Source organism: Hermetia illucens, chromosome 6, assembly GCF_905115235.1.
Source record: "Hermetia illucens chromosome 6, iHerIll2.2.curated.20191125, whole genome shotgun sequence".
Classification (NCBI taxonomy): Eukaryota; Metazoa; Arthropoda; class Insecta; order Diptera; family Stratiomyidae; genus Hermetia; species Hermetia illucens.
This window is the reverse complement of record NC_051854.1, coordinates 29,984,257-30,009,298: the sequence shown is the minus strand read 5'-3', so window position 1 is coordinate 30,009,298 and position 25,042 is coordinate 29,984,257. Positions and strand designations below refer to the sequence as shown.

Here is a 25,042-nt window from a genome sequence, read left to right as displayed (position 1 = left end):
GGAAACCGGAAGTTAGACGCTTCAGGTATGAAAGGTTTTGTTTATTTCTTTTATGAAGAGATTTGGGTGTGCATTTGCCCCATTAGCATGTAGCACGTAAAATATGCATATATTATGTGAAAATAGCCACTTTCAAGTGATATTGACATTCATAGTCTCGAATTTGCAGAGAAGCGACAGCTTTGACTTAGTATTACTTTGTTAGTAATAGTGCGATTTTCACCAAATTTGGCAGGATCATGCTCTATGCTGTAGCCTATATTGTTGCAAAATTTTGTGATTCTAGGGTGAACTTAAGGGGGGTTTTCCTGTCAATTACTAAAAATTATAGTAATGTACTATTATTAACTTTGTTTGAACAGGTATCGGTATGGAGGGTATTTCGGAGCCTAGGCACCATATAGTGACAGCCCCCTGATTTTTTTCAGATTTTTCGGGTGAGTAGTTTCTGAGAATGGGTTCGTTAAAAAAATGACCACTTTCAACCCCCCGCACCCCCCACCTTTTCAACAAATGTCAAAACTAAGACCGTCTTCGAAAAGTACTAATCGAGACCTTTAATTTGATACCCCACATGACTATATTTGATGAAAAAAAAATTTACCCCCTCCTTTTGCATGTATGGGGACCCCCCCTTAAATTCAACGTAAAAGGATATAACTCACTATATGCGTGAACGTTCACAGTTCCCACCTTTCTACCAAATTTGGTGCCAATCGCTAGAACCGTTTCCGAGAAAAATGCGTGTGACGGACAGACAGACAGACAGTAAACCGATTTTAATAAGGTTTTGTTTTACAAACAAAACCTTAAAAAGGGCTGTTTAGAAGTAGATTCTTCATGAATGGAATTTTAATATTTCATTCGAATGTCAATTATTCTCGTTAATTATAACGTCAGCTTCTTATTTGCATGGCTTTGGAAGCAGTTAATTCGCGCCAAATTGATAAGTTTGAACTGCTATAGCTTTGGCGTTTTCAGTAAATTTCTGAAAGCTGGTAATATACTATTAGTAAGTTTATTTGAGCAGATATCGGAATGGGACATATTTTGAGGTCTAGATTGCATCTAAGCGCACCACCCTGATTTTTTTGTATTTTTAGGTTTGGTATTTTCCGAAAATGAGTCCTGTCTCACTTTAAGAGCGTACATTTTGACTCCTCGCTCGCATACTTTACAATTCACTACAAAACTAATATCAGTTGCGGAAAATACTAATCGAGACCTTTCATTTGATACCCTACACGACTATATCCAGTGAACATTTTTTGAATCCCCCCTTTGCATGTATGGGGAGCCCTCTTTAAACCCCACCTAAATTTATACCACACTCGCTGTATGCGTGGGATTGCATAGTTTCCATCTGTCCACCAAATTTCGTTCGGATCGGTTTAGCCATTTTGGAGAAAGGTGCATGTGACAGACAGAGAGCGAATCAATTTTAGGTTTTATTTTACACAAAGCCTTAAAAATGGAGGATATCCGATAATGATCGTGATAGGTCAGATATGAATATATTGAAAAGAAGAGGATCAAATGGCTGCCCTATAGATCACCAGAAGACATGAAAACGCTTTTGGATATATGATCTTGGTATTTGACGAATTGAGTTCGATCAAGAAGATAGCAGCAAAGCCAATTAAAAACTGGACCGGATATACCAAAGTTGTGTAATTTGCTAATTAATATTCGATGGTCGACCCTGTCAAAAGCCTTACTAAATTCAATATAGATTGTTCTTCTTGATATCCCTTTTTCATTTCACAGAGGACCTCAGAAACAAGTATTATGAGGTTTGATGCAGTCGATCTGCCCCTTCAAAACTCGTGTTATTGTTCGTTGAGAAGAGGGTCGGCAATGGGCGTGAGTTTATTATAATAGAAACCAATTTCTCGAAGAGTTTGGGGATTGCTGACAAAATAGCGATCCCCCGATAGTTGCCGACTGATTGCTTATTACCGCTTTTATGAATAGGTGTGAGATGGAAGCATTTTCAAAGAGACGGAAAGATACCTTTTGAAAGTGATTAATTAAAAATCATATGCAAATAAATCAATAGTTGGTCCACACAATGCTTTAGAAAATGCGGTGGCATTAAGTCAGGGCCAGGTCCTTTATTACTACTTAGCTCTCGTATAGCTTGAGCGATGTCCTCCTGAGTGAGTGGCTAATTCTTTAATAAGGGTGGTTGAACTATCAATCAGAGGTGTAGAGGAGCTCGGGGTTTTAGGTTAAAGGTATGCGTTTTGGAAATGATCTGCAAATAAGTTGCAAATTTCCTATGGACATGACGGGATTTTTCGGAAATTTGGCTTTGGCTAGCTCATCATATTCCTTCTTTGAGTCTTCGCCGATGTTGGGATTATTTTTAATAGCCTTATAGAGTTTATTTCTTTGGTTTCTTGAATGTCTTAGTTGACTGTCTAGCCAGGTCTCTGCAAGTGTGTTACGTTTCTTTATTCTGGGCACATGAATATTGATGGCGTGGAAAATAACCTTGAAGAAAGATATAAATACATCTGGATCTAGCGATGATAGAGGGGTTGCCCAATCTACAGTGGACAATATTTAATGCGTCCATAATCAGCATTTGAAAAATATACAATTTGATTATTATACGATTGAGTAAAACAAAGATTTGTAGGTGAAAGTTCAACTGTAATAGGAAATGATGAACTGTATTGGAAAAAAAATTCTCGGCTTCAATAGTTGGACTAACAACTATTTTATCATAAAAATTGGTGAAGATCATATCTAACCATTTGTCATTTTGGTTAGAAGTCGGATTAACCTGCTGTAAATCATTGCATAAAATGTACTAATGAGATTGAAATCGGTTGTGTCTAGGAGGTTCACTGGTAGAATACGATTATCATTTTCGTCGACAATAAGCCTGTTGTTGGGATGATTGAAGTCTCCAAGCACAATAATTCTCTTCTTCTTTTAAGGAAGCGATTACGGAGCAAATATTGCTACATACGTCACTATAACTAGTATCATCGGAGCTGGGGTACATAAACAACGCAATTTAAACAAAACTGATATTTTAACGACCGATCCCCATGAAACAGGCACAATCACTGTCAGCGGTAGTGATCTGCCCAGAACTGAGCAATTTAAATACCTCGAGTCAACGCTATCAGCCAATGGAGAACTGGGTTATGAAATTGCGTTACGCATTAACGCAACCTGGATGAAGTGGCGTTCCACAACTGGTGTTCTTTGTGATCGACGTAACAACGAAGGTCTTAAATCTAAAATTTACTGAAATTCATCCGTCGTGTTGCTCTCTATAGTTCTGAGTGTTGGTCGACTATAAAAAACAATGAACGACGTCTTGCGATAATGGAGGCGAAGATGTTGCGTTGGACTACTGGTGTGACACGTTTTGATCACATCCGAAATGAGGATATCCGCAATCGTTATGGGGCTGCATCGATCGTGGAAAAATTGCAAGAGAGGCGTCTTCGATGGTATGGTCACGCAGTTCGTGCTCACTTGTCAAGATTGGTCTGAACATCGAAACAACGATGGCTTGATACGCTGGATGGGGATTTAAAAGTCTCGAGATTGCACCCAGATCAGGCATTTAATAGATCTAAATGGGAAAAACCGATCACGACGAGCCGACCTCGCTTATGAACGGGACAAAGGCCGAAGAAAAAGAAGAATATACAAATAATGTTTGTATAACGAAACTTTGACAAAGGTATGCTCAAAAACATTACCACAGTTGGTTGTAACAAGTTCATTTGAAAAGGAGTTTTGAATGGCGATAAGAACACCTCCTCCCCTGGTAACCCCGTTTGGATGTAATTACGGTCAGTTCTATAAATTGCCCAATTGCTATCAAGGATTTCTTCGTTTTTAAAAGAGTGATTCAGCCACGTGTAAGCGAGTATGTTGAAATGGCAAGATTTGTCGTCAAGGAAGAGTTTATTTTCCCTCTCATGCCACTTCTGTTTTGATAGATAAATCTAGGTGCATTGAGAGGCGATTTGTTGTTAGGAATAATATTTTCTCTGGTACTCACGTGACTTTTGTAACCGGGAAATGTCTTTTGAGTTAACGAAAGAGCGATAAGTTTCGAGGTCACGTTTGATCTAGTCGTGAGTCATTCCAAGTTCTTGGTGATAAGGATTCAAGAAGTTCCGCAAAGAGTTAACGTCAGTCGGCAGACCCTCCTGTTGGATTAATACTTTGAGGCTCGTTTTTTTGTCAATGCAGCCGCTTTCATGCGCATCATGTATGTACGCAAGAAACAAGCGAACACTCGTAAATCGTTGGTTCTCTAAGTATCTACATCCAAGATTATCTATAGAGTTTTTAGAAATTTTTACAAGAGGTTAGTTGTCCTGTAGAAGCGCTCGGTAAATGTTTCCAACTAGATTGTCACACTCATTTTTCTCAGAGACGGTTATAGCGATTGATACCAAATTTGGTGGGAAGGTGGAAACTGCGAACGCTCACGCATACAGTAACTTACATTCTTCTACGTCGAATTTAAGGTGGGATGGGGTCTTCATACATGCGAAAGAAGGGTGTAAATTATTTTTTCACCAAATATAATCATGTGGAATATCAAACGAAGCCGGGCCTAGTTTTGCCATTAGCTGGAAAGGTGGGGAGTGCCCACTCCTTTCTTTCTTGATCATTTCTCTAACGGACTCATTCTCAGAAACTACCCAACCGAAAAGTCTGAAAAAAATCAGATGGTGCCTAGGCTCTGAAATACCTCCATACCGATATCTGTTCAAATAAAGTTAATAATAGTATATTACTATAATCTTTAGTAATTAACTGCAAACACCCCTTAAGTTCATCCTAGAATCATAAAATGTAGCAATGTAGGCTTTAGTATAGAGCCTGATTCTGTCAAGTTTGGTGGAAATCGCACTATTACTAACAAAGTTATTACAGGTCAAAATTATGAAAATTTTAGACTTTGAATATCATCACGCGAAAGTGGATATTCTCACATAATATATGCATATATTGAGTGCTAGTTTCTAATGGGGCAAATGCACACTCAAATGGCTTTATAAAAGAAATACACAAAACCTTTCATACCTGAAGCGTCCAGCTTGCGGTTTCCTGACTTGTTTTTTTTTTTTGCTGTTGCTTTCCACTTGTCCTGCCAATGACTGGATTCTATCCCTCTCCAAGTGTAAGAACTGTCTCCGCTTCGATCATGATTGTAGAATAGCTATCCGTAACGCGTCGGTACAAATAGTTTGAGGGGGTTGGAAGAGGAAAGTTGCAGTCTGATTATTATCAGAAGTGGTCATAGTAACTCCTCTTATTCTGGAAACTTTACTCGTTGTTCCAATCCTTTTAAGTCGGTTATCTCATTCTTCGCGAGACCAATAGGTACCAAACCGTAACATTTGCTGCTTAGGAGAAAGACTTCGAGGTTGGGCAACGAAAGATGCTTTACTAGTGGAACTAGCTGGTTTACTTGGGTGCGCCACCGACGTTACAGTAACGGCGTTTTTGTTGCTGGTGTTTGGGAAAATGTCCAATACTGGAACAGTCGTTAGTGGGTTCGATATGGCGTTATCTGCAGGAGACGAAAAGCTGTCGATTTTATCTAGAATGGAGTTGTAACTGGTTTCAATACTTTCAACTTTTTTTAAGACTTTATTTAAAAGTTCCGTTTGACTGTTGTTCCTGTAATTGCCGGCTGTTGGTAAATTGGCAAATTCGATAGCTTGATTACTATTGATAATCGTCATTAATTTCTTGTCGAGAGATGTTGTCATTCTCTCGATGTTTCTCCAGTCGCTTTTGTCCGATATGGTATTCACCAAGCCATTACAGCATCTAGCCATCTCATTAAAACTATCACCGCTCACCTTTGATTGCGCAAAGTGTTTAGCGACCATATCATCCTTCTTCATATTGTGTTTTTCGATATAGCCGGTAATACTTTCGAAGATGGATCTAAGTGTATTTTCCGTGCTTTAACAATCAAAGCAGACGAAATGCCACAAGATATGGTGAGTACCAGTCTCGTGGAACATCTAAACAGATCACGGTCTTGGATTTGTTGTCGTACGCGGTACAATTAGCTAAATTGCACTTATGACTCATGGCGTAAATTAGTATGATGTTATGTGAGTCAGAAAGTATTGGGGACACAGATTGGGAATTATGTTCTTTAAAGGTTCGATTACACGGCAAATTTAAACTGGTTCATTAATCATAATAATAATCGTTGGCGCAACAATCCAATTGGATCAGGGCCTTGAAATGTGTTAGAGCACTTCTTTCAAGACCGTAACGGTACACTATACGATTACAATGCCCTATAGGAGGAAATGTGGTCAGCATTGCGCTCGCCCGAGATTATTACCCTGATTTGTCACAGGCACTCATTCACAGCTGAGTCGACTGGTATCCGACGTTAAATCACGATACATATCCCACTGCCATCAGTGACATTTGAACCGCGACCTTCCGTATGACAGCCTCGTGCTCTAACCGCTCAGTTATCCAGACAATAAAATGTTTCATTACAAATTTAAAATGTTTCGAGTCGCCATTTATTTCATATGAGCTAAGTATATTTATTTAGTTTAAAATAAAGTACCCAAGCACGAAGTACAACTTGAAACTTAATGTGTGTTTCATTATTATAAGGTAACATGAAATTAAATTATGAATGGAGAAATACGAAGAACGCATCCGAACTGGTTGACGGTTACTTACGCCCGTTGTGCTTTTTCTTTAGCCTCTGCCCCGTTCACAAGTGGAATCGGTTCGAGTTGGTGTTTCTATGGTTCAAAAGATAGCTTATGAATAGTGAAAAATACGCTAAGACACCGAAATTACCTACATATCTACTTGGCTGTGTATTTTATGTTAGGTCCATAAAGAATGATGAAGATGAATCCTGCCTTCTTTAGTCTGTTCTTCAGCTCCGTTCGCCTTCTCGCTTAGCCCACTACTGATTCTCAAGGCTTGCATAAAGTTTATTAAAGCAAAGAACCTCCATTAAAGACAGAGGCTGCCACATAAGTTGCGATCTCAATGATGACAGAAGTTCCACTCAAGTGCTTAGGTGAGATATTCCAAATAAGTTCGAACTCTCATTGTTGTTCTGCGAAAAACCTCCGAAACGTCGCTCCAGGAGGTCATCTTCAGTCTGTATCCTCCTTAGTTTTGCTTCGATTTATCTCAAGCTTCCTCACAATTTTCATAAAATCAAAATGTAAAAAAAAAGTTTAAAAAGTAAACCGAATAAAGATAGAATCATTTTTGGCTTCTATCGCCAAATTAACATCTTGATGATCGTTAAGAAAATGTCCCCCCTTTTCTTATGCAAATCTCGACCATTACTTCCCCTTAAGTGGTTGTTTAACCACTTTACTATAAATTAATTGCACAAGTTTGGTTATTATCATCATCAACGGCGCAACAACCGGTATCCGGTCTAGGCCTGCCTTAATAAGGAACTCAAGGCATCCCGGTGCCTGACCTACGCCATCGCTTCATCTGAGGCAAGGTCTGCCACGTCTTCTTTTCCTACAGACTTTCCGGGTTGGATCATTCTTACCCATGTGTTAAATGATCCGCCCACGACAACCTATTGAACCGGACTTTATCCACAATCAGACGGTCGTGATATCACTCATAAATTTCGTCGTTATATATGTTACGGAATCCTCCATCCTTATGTAGGAGGCCCAAAAATTTCATCGTCGTAGCTGCTATCGGTTGTGAGTTTCGACCCTCGATAGGAGAAATTATCAACAGTCTCAAAGTTGTAACCCCCTATCTTTATTGTTCTCATTACTCACCAGTGCCATTTAAAGTTGTCGCTTCTTTGTTTTTTGGTGCTGACTGCTGGTGATCGATCCGGATAAAGGTAGATTGTAAATCTCGAGTTGGTTTTCCTATAATGTCAATATCGTCAGCATGATCTAATAGTTGGGTGGACTTGAAGGGGATGGTGCTTTGTCTTAGACCATTGTTGATGTTGAATAGTCTCGAAAGTGATCGTGCTGCTTTTATCTGGCCTCGTATATTGGTCAGGCTCAGCCTAGCCAGTCCTATCGTCGGGATGCCGAATTCTTCCATAGCTGTGTGTAGTTTTACCCTGGCTGTGCTATTCCTTTTTATGTATGGGACAGAGAATGCCTCTTTGCCAATAATTAGGCATTGATTCGCTGTCTCACACCTTGAGCATCAGTTGATGAACCGCTGCGTGTGTCTGGTCGCCTCCATATTTAACCAGTTCGGCTGTAATTCCATCGGCTCCCGGCGATTTTTGATTTTTAAGCTGATGGATTACACGGTTTGTTTTGTTCCATGCTTGGTAGTGGGAGTATGTGTCCCTCATCTTCAGTTGGCCGGACCTCAAACTCGCCAATATTTTGGTTATTATGCAGTACAGTCCATCGCTTCAATATGCCCATTCTGTCGAAAATCAAATTTCCCACTTTGTTTCTCCCAGACTCTCTTTTTCCTTCTGTGAAGTCAATGGTGTATTTTTCCGTTCCATTGCTAGCTTACATTCATCGTTGAACCAATCGTTCACACTTCTTTTGCGACTGAGGGCAAGTATGTTTGTGGCCGTACCAGTGATAACGCTCTTCATATGGTTGCGAAGATCATTTATTAATATTGCGGCATCCATTTCTCCCTTACAGGTGTTATGGTTGGCTTCAGAGTTCACTCTCACTTGATTGTCAGAGGGAATTCGAGGTAGTATTGTTGTTCTTGTTATTCGAGCACGGAGAACCCACCACAAGATAGTGGTCCGAGTCTATATTGGCCCCCTATATGTTCTGATATTCATCAAGGCTGAGAGGTGGCGGCGTTCGAGCACACGATTTACTGGAGCGCCGTTATACTATATATTGGGTTGGGGAAAAAGAAATGTTGTATTTGTTATCGAAATTTGACCTTTATTTAACATACTTAGAATTATCCGATTTAAGTCAAATATGCGCCATTTTGTTCGTAAACTAGTTGCCATTTAGAAGGCAACTTCATTATTCAACCCCCCTCCTTATTTGCAAAAAACTCAGACAGCTAGTTTGCACAAGCTTCTTTTGAGGCTAACTTAGTAGCACCAAGAGCGTTTTGCATGGACCGGAAGAGATGGTAATCACTTGGTACCAGGTCCAGACTATACGGTGGACATCTCATCCGAGCTCCGGTAGCTTCTGGCGGGTCATCAAAGATGTGTGAGGCCGAGGGTTGTCCTGGTGGAACACAACGCCATTCCTATCGATCAATTCTGCTCGCTTCTGGTCAATCGCCTGCTCCAAACGGTCGAGTTGTTCACAGTAGAGGACCGAATTGAGGGTCTGGCCATAGTTGAGCAGCTCATAGTGGATGATTCCCTTCCAATCCCACCAAACACACAGCAAAACCTTCCTGGCCGTCAATCCGGGCTTGGCGATGGTTTGGGCCGGCTCGCCGTGCTTCGACCACGAACTTTTCCGCTTGAGGTTGTCATACGTGATCCACTTTTCATCACCAGTCACCATCCGCTTCAAAAATGGGTGGAATTCGTTCCGTTTCAGCAGTGCATCGCAGGCGTTGATTCGATCAAAGAGATTTTTTTACGTCGTGTGGCTCCCAAACATCTAGCTTTTTTGAAATTCAATCTTCTGCAAATGGTTCCAAAGGGTTTTACCGTCTATACGCAGTTCCTGGCCAATCGAATGCACACATGCCGGCCTACGTGGATGATTTCGACGATTTTGTCGGTTTCTACGACGATTGGCCTACCAGGACGGGGTGTATCTCCAACATCCACTACACCAGAACGAAATCGATCGAACCAACGCTGTGCTGTGCGAATCGTTACAGTATAGGGCCCATAAACTTCACAAATATTTTTTGGCGTCTTCGTTGCATTTTTACCTCTCAGGTAGTAAAAACGTAAAATATGACGAATTTCTTACTTGGTGGAGTACATCTTTGAGGTGCTATAACTTGAGACTGAAACGTACGATCACAACACTATCAAAGAGACACTTGTAGCACATGTGATCCGATGCGATAAGTCCAACACAAGATATGTTTAATTGTCGCCATCTATTGACAAAATACGACATTTCTTTTTCCCCAATCCAATATTATAGCGGCTTTTCTCCCAAAAACCGGTTCCCGTCCAGCACATCTCTTGCAACGTTATTATATTAATCCTATATATTGGGACAGGGTGTTAACTAGCTTCTTGGCAGCTCCTTTTCTATACAGGGAGTGGAGGTTCCATGAGAAAATGCGCAAATCGTTAGTTCGTTTTCATTGGCGGGCTCGTGGTTTTGTTTCCAAACCAGTCCGAGACTCCTTCCGTGGCTCCGTAACTTTGGTTTTCCATATAGGATTGTCAGCCCTATCCAACCCCCAATCTGGAGGACCAGTTGATACAATTTCTCGCCCCCTTCCTTCTCCGTCTCCAGTTTTTCTTTAAGAAAGAACTCGTAGCAATCGCCACGTGGAGGTGGTGATAGGGTTTGGTGGTAGATCTGTTGGCGTTGGTTTAACAAGCGTTTCCCAGGTTTAATGCTCCATCGTGTGTATAAATTCACGTTTTGCCCTGGGGCCTATACTACCCTTTGGCCGCCGGTTATTGTAGTACATCTAAGTCTGATTTAAGGGTAAAAATTATTGCATCGGATTCTTCTGTAAATGTCTTACAAAGTATTCAACAAGGGCTGGTACAAAGGTCTACTAGCACTCTTCTCCAAATCAATTTCTCCAATTTGATTCACAGTAGAATTCCTTCATTTCTTTAAGCGATGTCAAACATACCAATTACCTGCACACATGATTTAATACAGTAGAATCCCGACTATTCGTCTCGTCAAGGGACTGTTAATTTCGTAGGAAATATCTGGATTACCAATTATCGGAAATTCAGAATAAAGAAAATTGACTCTGGGGACCCGGCAAATTTATACGAATTATCGGTGTATGAATTATAGGGGTCCCACTGTATTGCATTTAATTCGCAATTAATAAAAAAAAATCTTTAATTAGTTCTAAACACCGTGGGTTACGTGTTGATAAGATTGGTTGGTAGATAAGGGCCATTCTTCGCAGTTATGTCCAAAACCGTACCTTCGGTGTCAGATTTCGCTCGCCTACGGTTATTATGTGATTTGACTGACTGACATCTTGTCACGATACAAATCCCTCTGCCACCAGCGAGATTTGAACCCCGAGACACTGCCGTTTTTTCAAACTATCATTAATGTTTTCCATAATTAGGTGAACAACTTGCGTGTCGGACGCACATAAGTGCAAATCGTGGCGGCCATGACCACCGCGATTCGCACTTGCGTGCGTTGCCAAAGGGGGTCATCCCGTGTGAAGACCGTTTTATTTGGCTTTTTTATAATTTTTTTTGTGAAGAACTAGATAAAGGTACAAATACGAATTTTTTCGCCATATATTTATTAATATCTTGAGCATGCGTAATAATTTTTCCAGCCCTATCGCATAGTTGGTTATTGAAATACAGAGCAATTTATACACCCAACTCCAAAAAAAGGCTTTTTTCTGCTGATATGTCAGATGGCGCTGCGATTATCTTAAAGAAAAAAAGTAAACGGCATTTAACGTACAGACTTAACTACAGTCGGCAAACTAGGATTATTAAAGATATTAAAAGCTAAATTTTTGGTGCCTTGTTAAACTTTTTTGAGCGAACTTTGGTATTTTTTTGAGGCTTCTTTAATTAATAAAAAAAACTACTGAATGAATCGCAATTATCCTAGTTTGCGGACCGTAGAAATATGTTCTGAATAAGGCGTGAAAATTTAAAGAATTTCGTTTGATAGATTTTGGGCTATGGTGGCAGCCGATTTTCAACATGCAGTTTCGAGAAAAACGCATTTAAAAAGTATAATGCAAGTTTTAGTCATAAAAACTTAACTGGCCATTAACCTGCTATATCTAGTGCATAAACCTTAGGCTTCTTCAAGTAACACATGTACAACCTTGGCTTCAATTCTTGTACTTTTAGCGAAGTCATTCGAACGTCATTCCGGCCGATAAATACCCGCTTTATTACGGCGATACTTATAACGTGTTTAACACTATAATTTTCGAACGACACCGAATATCAAAAAATCACTTTGCCCATATATTCTACACTATATCTAGATACAATTGATGCCAAAAAAATTCGATTCCTCCTAATAAATGGATGAAGTTGCTAGCGTTCTCAGACAGCATTGTGTAAATAGCGCTTGGGGAAATTATCTACGACCAACGCTTTCATCGTTTGTCTGGCAGGCATTGTCCACCTGCCTTTTTGTTTTGTCGTAGTTTCATCTGTACTAACAGATCATTAATTCGGTTGTCTTAATTAATTTTATTTTATGAGAGAGATGCTAGATTGTATACTACACCATTTTAAACTCCAAATTATACTATAAACTCCGGTAGCTTTCTTTATTAAAAAATATGAAAAGCTTAAGCAAGTGAAGAATATTATAAATACAAATGCATTGGATGTAAATTAGTTCATACTTAGTACATAGTTAAGATAAGCTTAAGCTACTATACTTACATTACACATTTTCGAACAGTAACAATATGCCATTCGTTTTTAGTAAAAAATATTAAGTAAATATCGTTTCTTACCACATCAAGCTAAAACTAATTGAAATTCGAGATACATATTTGCGTAAAAATTAAAAGTGACCCACATCTAAGACCGTGATTCATCATGATCGGTCTGAGATCTGATGTTTATATTATCATATTTTGTTTCATCGGAAAATCCATCATCTTCTGTATTGTCAATTTTCTTCCATTCTGGTGGAATACGACAACACCAACAAATTTGTTTTCCAGCCAATTCCCGTCGAACTCGTTTTCGAAAAATGATCAACACCAAAAATATAAGTGCTCCGTGCAATGCATTCACTGCGTCTGTAATAAACCTAAAAATAAACGATCAGTTTAGATAATAGTGCTATTCAGGAATAATTAACACTGGTTAAGTTTGAATAGAATATACCAACCAATAAACTTCCCACTCCCTGAATATATAGGAAAACAATTCGAAAAACCAAGTCATCCCCGAAAGAATAAACAAATTGAAATACAGCTGGCACCTGAGGCAATTGAATCGAGTTATTTTCAGTAGGCCAAATAATTAAGATACTTACTTGTGTTTCAGAACTTTTTTCTTGCTTGAACTCAGATGATTGCTTGGATATTTATATAAAGTTATAGCTATTACGACAAACTGCACCAAATTGAGAGTGATCAGTGTTGTTAAAGGTATGTACAAATAGAGCCACTGCGATTCCTCTGTAATTATGCATACTAACGTTATTGCAAAGAATAATGCTGCGTCGATTTCTCACCGTCAATCCAACAGGAATTCTCCCCGATCCTTGGATGTACTTCCAACTTCACATGTTGGCATGCTATTAAAATAATAGTCAAAACAATTGGGATGGTCCATGCATAAACATGATTGAGTATATACCACTTCCTTTCTTTAATCTTCCATTGGGGGAAACTTGAAAAGAATAACCGTTATTCTGATTAGATAAAAGAGGAGTCAAACTTTCTTACACCACCAATTTTAGGACGTTTGCTATGACCATGTTCAACCAAGCAAGGTAAGCCATCAAAAACCCATAAATTAGGAAAGCTTGCAAAGTATAACTGTTAGAAGGTAAACTTTTGTAAAGTCAGTTATAATTACCACATGTGATACACAATCCTGGACTCGGGAAAGAATAGGGTACAGTCTGTGCAAATCCTAGGACAGTAAACGTAACAGCCAAGCATGATATGCAAATCATTGTTACTTTATCCTAGAAGTATATTTTATATTAAATCTGAAATGTTGAAAAGCCGACAACTTACCTGGGTGTCTCGTAGTTGAGGTATTATTTTATACACGTACAATGTAGCACAAATAAAAGCTACCGAGATGAATGCCAATATTCCTTTTATGAATATGCTGGTTTCTTGGCCAGCTTCTTGAAAGCACAGCATGGCGACTTCATGGAGAGTCCCATTTTCGTACACCATTTCTCCAATGCAATAACTAGAATTACGCATAGGATTTCAATTTATGTTATTGTTCATATCTTAAAGTAAACGAAAGAAAAGTTTCATTAGAAAATAGTATAAAGTAGCTATAAAGGTATAGCTAGAGCAGAATCTCGATTTTCGGGCGAAAAAAAGACACCAATTTGCAAATAAATACTGTGGCGAAATAATAGATGAAAAAAACGGCAATAAAATTGATGAATCGATAGCCAAACTCACGATTCACATCAAAATCGTTATCATCAATTTTCAATTTCTGGACAGAAGCACTGTCTCCCACCGAATCATCCTCAATATCAAATCTATTCAACGGCGGTCATCGTCTCCCTGCGGCACAGCTCCAACTCCGCATTTAATATTACTTTTTTATTCTTATTGTAATCTGCCAGTGTAAGCCTGGAAATAATAGACCAAAACTTGACCCGACATAGAAATCAATAGACCAAAAACCGTTCTTTTCAAACGGGAAAGAGTTTTTTCTCAGTATATACTATGCTGACGCTATACTAAAATGTCTTCGTTCGAAATCATCGGCCTTGAAGTATATTAAAACACTTCATTCACGACCGTAACGATACACTTCAGCAATGTGGTCAGCATTGCGCGCACCCGGGATTATTATCCCGATTTAACTCAGGTACTAATTCACAGCTGGGTCGACAGTCAGGATTACAAATCCCTCTGCCACCATTGAGATTTGAATCGCGGCATTCACTTCACCCATACAGATACTCTTATACACATAAGATCCCAAAAACAAGGTTTCATCTTTCCAAGATTAATTTATTCGATTCGCCTCGTCCGCCCACTCACAAAATTTTACGATTGGTACTTTCATTATCCTTTGGACGGCTGAATGTACCAAACAATGGCGGCTTCTTGTTAGTTGGTAACGACTTGACAGGTCTTGCCAAGAGGACCTTTACTACAAGCCACGCGCAGAGCAGCCCCAAAAACTTAAATACAAGGTACTCCCTTCTCCAAAGAACGTTACTTGGAAATCTCACACTTGACGTTCTTTGAGACATCTTCCGATGTTCTTTCCTCCCTCCACTCAATGAGCCACCCCAAGGCTCTGATCGAATCAGTACGATTATGAGGATAAATATTTCGTACTTGGTACACGTGCACGTATCCTTCCAAAGCTCGTTCCTCTATAGTCTTTGCCAGCAGACATTGGCATGCAGGACCGAGCACCAAAAACTCCCGAAAGGAAAGTTTTCGTGCTACAAACGATTAATGCTTCTTCCGGAGTGTCTCTAAGTTCCCCTAGAGAAAAAGGACAAACAAAGGAAAATTCAATCAAGGGAAATGGGTACCAATCTCAATCTTTTGTCGTTTGTTCTCAAAAATGTTAAAAATGAGCGTTGTAGAGAGCTCCTCTCGTCAACTTCCAGAATCTGAATATTTACCTCGTCGAATGGGAATCCACATCAGGTACGCTCTTCTTATTGTGCTGGTTTTCCCTTGAATGTGATTGATTCGACAGAACAACCACTAGTTGACGCTAATACATTAAGCGACTGCAACAAATGTCTCTACACTGTTTGAGAGGAAACGTTTAGGCAAAATCCATGTAATTATACGTCAGTACGGTCAGCAGTGGGAAATGCAGCGTACAATCAAATGAATTCTCACAGCGGCTTGATTCAAAACAATAAAGAAACAAGATGATTTGTGTGTAATCTTTCCTTAAACACCTCACTATGTTGACAACATCTACTTGGTCACTCACCGAGTCATGGGCCATCATGGCCAAATGGCTCTGGATTTAGAGGAGGCAAGCAAAGTCGCCTCACCATTGGGTCGAAGCTCTGTACAAGACAATGATCTTGCCAGTCCTCATGTATTCCTCGGAGACTTGGGTTCTTAGCAGGAAAAATTGCGAACTCTTGGCCGCGTTCGAGAGAAAAATCCTCCTCCTTTTAGGGATATCGAATTGATGGAACTCGGCGCAAAACCGGGATGTCTGAAGTTCCTTATTAAGACAAGTCTAAACCGGATACCGGTTCTTGCGCCGTTGACAATGAAGAACAAAACCAAGGTTTTCAGTCTGAGTAATCATCGCACTCTTCCTCTTTACATATATTAATGGGCAAAACATCGAAAGCGTCAGTCGGTTTGTATATCTATTGCAGAAAGCATCGTTTCTATCGACGGACGCAGTGAACTTGATGTTGTTCGACATATCAACGACGCTAAATCCACCCTCGTTGTTTTGTAAAAAAACTATCAATGTAGCTTCCTCAACATCAACAACAAATTGCGGTTGTTTCTCGCCAAAGTTCTCTCTGCACTATTATACTACAGTCCCTGGCAAGAAAAATACAAACACTTGGAATATTTGATGAAGTGATGAAGTTTTTATTCAATTATATTTTTCAATAGCAAAATATATATATATAATATAGCAGTAGATCTTAGAAAGAGATATATTTATGTATATAATATTTTTTTCATTTACTTTGCTTTGAAATAAGCTATAATGGACGCTTTTACCTCAACCGTCTCACGCCAATTTTTTTTTAATATTATCTATTAACATTTGTGAATTGGTGTTGTGCTCTCTGTGCTCGTTGCTCCATCCCAAATAAAGGGATATTTTCCTCTGACGTCATTTTTTTTATGGATTTCGCTGTGCAGCACGGGCCGCCATCTTGTATAAATGGAGGAAGATGTCAAAAATCCGATTTCATCCAAAGATGGCAGCGCGACGGCCTCCATTTTTTTTATATTGATCCTTTCTCATGGTCTTCTCGACGAAATGAAGAAGTTCTGGTTCCTTTATGCTGGCTGCCACCACGCATCCCAATTAAAGTGTCGGATGCCTAACGATTTCCTTAATGCAGGATCCATCGAACTTCCCTCCCATATTCCTTCTGACAAACGTACTGACTTCTGTAAGCCATTACAACGTCAAATCGTCAGAAAACACTACCTGAAAATATTGAATAACATTGAACATTGACTAAAAACATTAAAATTAACGCTTTTAAATGTAGGGATTCTGAACGAATATCAATATTCATCTATTCCCAATTTCGATTGTTCCTTAACGAATCAAAGCCTCGCTTTTTTCATTCTCTTCGCTTAACAAAAGCGAGTTTTTTTAACGGCCGCCTGCGTTGAAAGCTAGTAACCTCCAATCTCTTTCGTAGTTTAGTTTCCTGAGGGAGTCGCAGCTCCGAGCATTCAGGCCATTGTTAGGTCCATTGTACTATCCCCGTAAATCACCTATTCAATGGCTTTCCGCCTACGAGAAAATTTTCCAGAGGGAGAGAGTGTCTGAGATCTCAGGATGCCGGGCAGCCGCATAAAAAGTGCAGGGCCGTCTCCTCCTCCTTCTCACATTGGCTGCACATAGCCGAAATCACTACCCCAATCTTTTCCATATGTTAGTTTAAGGAGCAGTGCCCCGTTAAAAGCCCTATTAGGGTTTTGATGTCCCACTTCTTAAGGAACAACAAAAATGCCGCTCTAGTGGCCCTGGGCTCTTTCACAAGGAAGGAGTCCAAATTTCTCCACTCGGCTGCGTGAATTCTTGCAATTTCACCCTTCAGAGTAGACTTGACAGTAGATGGTCAGATTCCAAGAGCTGGTTCTGGCCCCACCATTGTGGATCCATACCCTCGGCGAGTCAGTCTGTCAGTCTCCTCATTACCAGCGATCTTAGAGTGCCCCGACACCCACATCAGGAATGTTACGTTCAGTCGGCCAAGTTTCAGCACCACCAGATGACAACTCCACACCAACTGGCTTGATATGTCGGTGCTATTTAGTGCTGATAATGCTGCCGGCCGACTGTCGGAACAGATTCGAATGGTGCGTCCCCTCCATTTTTGTCGCAGACATTCTTCTGCTGCCAATGAAATGGCATATATCTCCGCCTGGAATATGGTCGTCATTTTTCCGAGGGGTCGGGCCAGTTCTATAATCGGATCATCCGAGAACACCCCCGCGCCCGATCCACCCTCCATGACTGACCCGCCGATGAAGATTATTAAGTCGGTAATCTGAAAACACTCATGGCCATTTGTCAACCATTCTTCTCTTTCACCTCCAAGTAAATGGGGGTAAATTTAGGAAAGCTTCTCGTTCGTAAATATGACTAGAAACTAGACTTTTGTTTGAGAATCGGAGGATTCCTAAGTCTGCTATTAAGTGGAACATCACGAACCCATTTATTGAGTTCCCATAATACTCTGCTGCCGCAATTTTCCATTTTGGCCTAGACCTGGTCTTCTTTTTTCGTCAGCAATGTGTTCACCTTGAAGATATCATCATCATCATCAACGGCGCAACAACCGGTATCCGGTCTAGGCCTGCCTTAATAAGGAACTCCAGATACCCTGGTCTTGCGCCGAGGTCCGTTAATTCGATATCCCTAAAACCTGTCTGGCGTCCTGACCTACGCCATCGCTCCATCTCAGGCAGGGTCTGCCACGTCTTCTTTTTCTACCATAGATATAGCCCTTATAGACTTTCCGGGCTGAATCATCCTCATCCATACTGATGAAATGACCCGTCCGCCGTAACCTATTGAGCCGGATTTTATCCACAACTTCACGGTGATGGTATCGCTCATAAATTTCGTCGTTATGTAGGCTACGGTTCCTATACATGCGAAAGGGGTGTGTAAAATTTTCATTCATCGAATATATTCTCCTGGGGTATCAAATTAAAGGTCTCGATTAGTAGTTTCCGAAGCCGCTTTTGTTGCAAAGAGTACGAGGGTGGGGATCAAAGGGTGTCAGTTACTTGGAAGACCGTTCTCAGAAATAAGCCAGTCTAAATATCTGGAAAGCAATAGTGTGGTCCACGCACATAGTATCTAGGCCTCCAAATACTCTCCATATCGATATCTGGTTAAATAAACTTAATAATATTCTATTACCAAATTTATTATTAGTATATTTTTCTAGAAATTGACTGCGACCCCCCTAAAGTTTACCCTATAATCATCAACTTTTGCTATAGTATAGAGCATGATACTGCAACATTTCCGGGAGTTATAACAGGTCGAAGTTGTCACTTGTGCAAATTTCTTGAATTCTAGGACAGAGTGTCAGTATCATACTAAAGTGAAATGATCTGACAAACTAAATGCATAAACATTACGGGCTAGGTACAAATAGGACAAATGCTTACATGAGCAATTCACAAAACATTTCATACCTGAAGCGTTCAGCTTCCGGTTACCCAACTTTTTTTACATATTTCGATAGATAATATGTACATATGTTCAATATTGACTGTGCAAAATATTATGCTGAAATTTACTTTTGTTTTAATCCTGCAAGGATTTTTGGGAACGCGCATCGAACGCTCCCCACAAGAACATGTTTCTTTGATCAGGTAATCCAATATTTTTTTACAAACTGATAGCATAATTATCGACTGCACGCACCTGAATTTACACAAAAATATTGGGAGTTTGAAAGAACTACTCCAAATACGAAATCCTACAAAAACGGGTACGCCATGTTCAAAAGCTTACCAAATTGCCAAAATTCAAAATGTATGGCCAAATTTAAGTGCTTGTGTTTCTTTTACTAATTATTTTATTGAAGAGAATCCAGAACAATAATGATCGATGACATGTAAAGGATCACTTACTCCAATCGTATTATAAAATTATAAAATGCTCCGATTATATGATCAGTTTATTTTAATTGATTTATGTTTATTGGGAATAACAACCTCATAAATTGCTTGCATTTTTTTTTAAGAAAGAATATTTATTCACAGTAAAATCTCTTGATATTCACTATCGCATCGAAGAGCAATGATCCCGATTTGTGTCTGAACTTAGGATCAATTTTTAAATATCTAGTATGCTTCTACAGAAATTTTTCATTGAGTTTTTAACTCGGCGCACGAATTGATATTTTACAAACTAAGACTGAACTTCACAGGGATTGATTAAATCATTTAATAAATTCTAAGTAAGTCTGGTATTTTTAAAGTTTTAGTCGATGTTTGTCTGTCTGTCACACCCGATTTATTCGAAGACGGCTGGACCGATCGTCACGAAAATTGATGAGAGTGTATGGTCTGTGGTTACCTTTACATGGTATTAGGTTTTATATTATATATTATATTTTGCATAATTTTTACTATAGGCCCCCCTTACTATCATCCTACATCCATAAAATTTTGCATTAATATCACATTGGAAAGTTTAGCGGAAATCCTTCTATTATATATACAACTTACTATAAAGTTTTGCATCAAATCACTATTTCCTGCGACATAAAATGTCAGCACTACATTAAACTGAGTATCATGTTTAATATACATAATATACACTATGAACTACAGTGAGCGTAATTTCTATATACTCACCCCATGTGCTACTCGTTCTAACTATATAGAACCCTTGAGAATATAAGGCTTACATAACAGTAAATGTATCATTCTTTAAGTTTAGAATAACAAAAAAATGCCAAAACACACCTTCATTTTTTTAAATTAACAAAAATTAAAATAAATAAACGCACATTGGCTAATTATTAATATTTTGCTGTACTCCCATTACACCTTATGACTTTAAAAATTAGATCTGGCATTGTCGCTATTGAATTTTTCATAGTATTTTCTTGGATATTGTCCCACCATTTTAAAATTTTCTTCTTCCTCAAGTAGCATCCATTCGCATAGGCTTTCTTTGCAAGTATTCCCCATAGATTTTCTATGTCGAATATCCAAATTCAACAAAGCCACTGGTGTCCTTTGTGATCGACGTATCAACGAACGTCTCAAATCTAAAATTTACCGCAATGTCGTCCGTCCAGTCGCTCTCTATGGTTCTGAATGTTGGCCGACCATAAAAGACAATGAACGGCGTCTTGCGGTAATGGAGACGAAGATGCCGAAATGAGGATATCCGCGATCGTTATGGGATTGCACCGATCGTGGAAAAGTTGCGAGAGAGGCGTCTTCGATGGTATGGTCACGCAATTCGTGCAAACGAGAATTCACTTGCCAAGATTGGTTTGAACATCGAAGTTGATGGTAAACGACCAAAAGGCAGACCTAAGCAACGGTGGCTTGATACGCTGGATGGGGATTTGAAAGCCTCGAGATTGCACCCAGATCAGGCATTCGATAGAGCCAAATGGCGAAGCCGATCACGACGAGCCGACCCCGCTTGTGAACGGGACAAAGGCTGAAGAAAAAGAAGAAGAAGAAGAACAAAGCCTTTCATACGAAACGCTGAGTTTCCGGTTTCCGGATTTTGTTGAAAACAAAGATTTATTATAATCGATTCACCGTCTATCACACACACTGTCAGAAGTGGTTACACCTATTATTACGAAATTTGGTAGAAAGTTTAGAGCTGTAAACCACCACATGCGGCGAATTGCATTGTTCCAAGTTGAACTTCCCATACTTGTAAAAAAGGGGTGTACAATTTTTTTCACCGAATATAGTCATATGGGGTATCAAATAAAATGTCTCGATTAGTACTTTTCGAAGCAAATATTAGTTACAAAGGGGGACAGCGCGGGGGGTCGAAAAACGTCAATTACTTTAGGAACCCGTTCGCAGAAACTACCCAAACGAAAAATCTGAAAGAAATTGTAATGGTCTGCACCTAGATATCATGGCCTCAAAAAATCCTCCATTGCGGTATTTTTTCAAATCAAGTAAATAATAGTATATTATTATGCTTTAAAAATTTGACCCGCCTCAAGTTCATTCTAGATCCAGATCGCAGTAATATAAGTTTTAATACGAAACCTCATACTGGAAAGTTTAGTGGAAATCCTACTATTATTAGGAAAGTTATAATAGGTCAAAATTGGTAGAAATATTGCAAGACTTGCTTTTTTCCTATTCGCTAGTGTTATTTATTGGTCTTGAATATACCGATATTTTCGATAATTGCCTCTTTCCCGTCAAATTTCCACTTTCTAAGAGATAAACAAGTCGGGGAACTGGAAGTTTGACACTTCAGGTATTCAAAGGTTTTGCGTTTCCCTAAGTGAGGAACGATGTGTGTACGACAGTTTTATATGTAAAATTAAAAAATTCGATTGCCCTCTATTTTTGAAAGAGCCATTCACACAAATAATTTAATCTGGAAAGCATTGTATTGATTATAGTTAACCTCATATGCTTCACGTTACTAGTTCAACATCATTAAATGTGAAGAAGATCACCTAAAATTGATACAAATAAGTCGGAATACGGCAAGCTCTGCTGTGTTCATCTTATGTGAAGAACTCTCTATGCACGTTTTTCAAATCCTCCATAACTAAGAATGCAAATTGCCAAACTCTAAGATGTACGAGTGATATGTAACATACATACATATTAAAACAAACAAATAAACATTGCCTCTTATATATACACATATATTAACATGTAATTAATACTGTTATACAAATAACTTGAAAAGGTAAAGGAAAATTAAAATGTCCCCATGGAACCCGCAGTTCACTTTATGTGGTTATGACGTCATACACGTCTTAAAGAGCAATAAATTTAAGTGATATGCAAAACTTTGACCTTCTATAACATTGTTAACAATAGTTAGATCGAGTTCCAGAGTTGTGTTTTATTTTATTGCCTATACTGCTACAAAATGTTATACTTCTCGGATAAACTTAAGGGGAGTTTTCAGATAAATTTCTAAAATATACTATTATTAACTTTATTTGTGTAAATATCGGAACGGGACGCACTTTGAGGCCTAGACTTCATATAAATGCAGCACTTTGAATTTTTTCTGATTTTTCGGTTTGATAGGGTATGATAGCGAGACCTATTTCACTTTTCGGGATACACATTTTAAGTCTTCACTCTCGCGTATTTCACTATGAAAAACATTATCGAAAAGTACTAATCGAGCCCTTTCATGCCAATATTTGGTAAAAAATAAATTTACGCCCCCTTTCGCACATAGGGGAGCTCCCCTTAATCCCAACGCAAAATGATTCTACTCCCTGCATGTAAAGGGATACACAGACCATATGTCCTCACCAAATTTGATGATTCAGCCGCGTCCGAGTAAATCGGAGGTGACACACAGACAGACATTGAATCGATTTTAATACGGTTTAGTTTCGCACAAAACATTAAAAAGAGCTTACCTACTAGCGGCAAGGGCCAAAGGGCTGGCGAGGAGTAACTTCTTTATATATGAGACTTTAATATTTCGCACGAATGTCAACTATTCTCGTTAATTTTGACGTGAGCGTGCAACGTGCAATAAATCCCTGCGAAATTGATTATGCTATAACTTTGATACTAATAGTTTGATTCTCACTAAACTTTTCAGTGTTGTGCGCGATACTATCCCCTATGCTGCTGCATTTTGACAAACGAACTTAAGGTTTTCCGGTCAATTTCGAAAAGTTACTAATACACTATTAGTAAATTTTTTTTGAGTAAATATCGGAATGGGACAAGTTTTGAGGCCTAAATATCATATAAGCGCAATGTTCTGAAATTTTTCAGATTTCTGGGTTGGGAAGCTTCCGAAAACAAGTCCCCTCACTCATTTCACAAATTACGTGAAAATTAAAATCTGCCTGTGAAAATACTGAACTTTTAATACTCCATACGGGTATATTAGGTAAAAATAAATTTTACTTCCCCCTTTGCATGTACGGGAAGCCCCCCTTTAAAGCCCAACTAAAATTATGTCACTTCACTATATGTGTTAGATTTCAAAGTGCGCATATGTCCTTAACGGGGTCATCTCGTGTGTCGGATCCGCGGAATCGATTTTTTTTGGCATAAATTGTATCTAGATATAGTGTAGAATATACGGGCAAAGTGATTTTTTGATATTCGGAGTCGTTCGGAAATTATAGTGTTAAAGACGTAATAAGTCACATGCCAGATTTATGACGATCGCCGTAATAAAGTGTGTATTGATCGGTCCGAATGATGTTCGAATGACTTCGCTAAAAGTACAAGAATTGAAGCCAAGACTATACATGTGTTTCTTGAAGAAACCTAAGGTTTATGGACTAGTTATAGCAGATTAATGATCAGTTAAGATTTTATGGCTAAAATCACATTCTACTTTTTAAATGCGTTTTTCTCGGAACTGCATATTGAAAATTGGCTGCCACCATACCCTAAAATCTATCCAACGAAATTCTTTGAAATTTTCACTACTTATTCAGAACATATTTCTACGGTCTCCAAACTAGGATAATTGCGATTCATTGGGTAGTTTTTTTTTTATTCATTAAGGAAGCCTTAAAAACACCAAAATTGACAAAACAAAAAGTTTAACAAGGTACCAAAAATTTAGCTTTTAATATTTTTCAATAATCTTAGTTTGCGGACTGTAGTTAAGTCTGCACCTTAAAATGCCGTTTACTTTTTCCTTCAAGATGGTCGCAGCGCTCGCTAGCGTGGCAGCAGAAAAACACCTTTTTTGGGGATGGATGTATAAATTGCTCTGTATTTCAATAATTAACTATGCTATCGTGCTGGAAAAATTATTACGCATGCTCAAGATATTAATAAATATATGGTGAAAAATTCGCATTTGTATCTTCATCCAGCTCTTCACAAAAACAAAACGTAAAAAAAGCGAAAATAAACGGCCTTTACACGGGATGACCCCCTTAAAAAAGATAAAATATCAGTACAACATCGAATTGAATATATTCAACCTATATCCACTTCGAGCTATGCATATATGCATCCTTACACGAAAGGTCAACAAAACCTTTCATACCTGAAGCATTCAGCTTTTATTTTTATTCCGGAATTATTGTCTAAAAATGTTTTTTTTTTGTTTTGGACAAATAAAATAATTGTTTGCTCTCCACCGTACCAGACCTCCTTCATGTTTCATCGTCACTGTATTCAACTAACGACTGGTGGTGACAATTTTTGTAAAGTACTGTTGAATACCCCATAAAATTCAATCTGTTTCAGAGAAGAACAATACAACAAAAATAATGTTCGAAACACATCATCTCCTATTATGTCAACTTATTCGAAATAATTGATGACCTCAAAAATTGCG

General features: G+C 38.8%; 2 protein-coding genes across 2 annotated transcripts in view; one reads left to right on the top strand and one right to left on the bottom strand.

The window, feature by feature from the left end:
• The window catches only part of LOC119658591 (RNA helicase aquarius), a 131,068-nt gene that overhangs the window by 26,627 nt on the left and 79,399 nt on the right, over positions 1 to 25,042 (top strand). The window lies entirely within an intron of this gene.
• The window catches only part of LOC119658593 (probable G-protein coupled receptor Mth-like 4), a 37,301-nt gene continuing 24,652 nt past the window's right edge, over positions 12,394 to 25,042 (bottom strand). The window contains exons 2-8 of the mRNA XM_038066053.1: positions 13,855 to 14,038; positions 13,691 to 13,802; positions 13,558 to 13,636; positions 13,344 to 13,501; positions 13,143 to 13,287; positions 12,996 to 13,088; positions 12,394 to 12,914 (exon numbers count right to left, since the gene is read on the bottom strand). Of these exons, the coding sequence (XP_037921981.1) occupies positions 12,680 to 12,914; positions 12,996 to 13,088; positions 13,143 to 13,287; positions 13,344 to 13,501; positions 13,558 to 13,636; positions 13,691 to 13,802; positions 13,855 to 14,038 (1,006 nt within the window). The 3' untranslated portion in view covers positions 12,394 to 12,679. The remainder of the gene's footprint in view (positions 12,915 to 12,995; positions 13,089 to 13,142; positions 13,288 to 13,343; positions 13,502 to 13,557; positions 13,637 to 13,690; positions 13,803 to 13,854; positions 14,039 to 25,042) is intronic.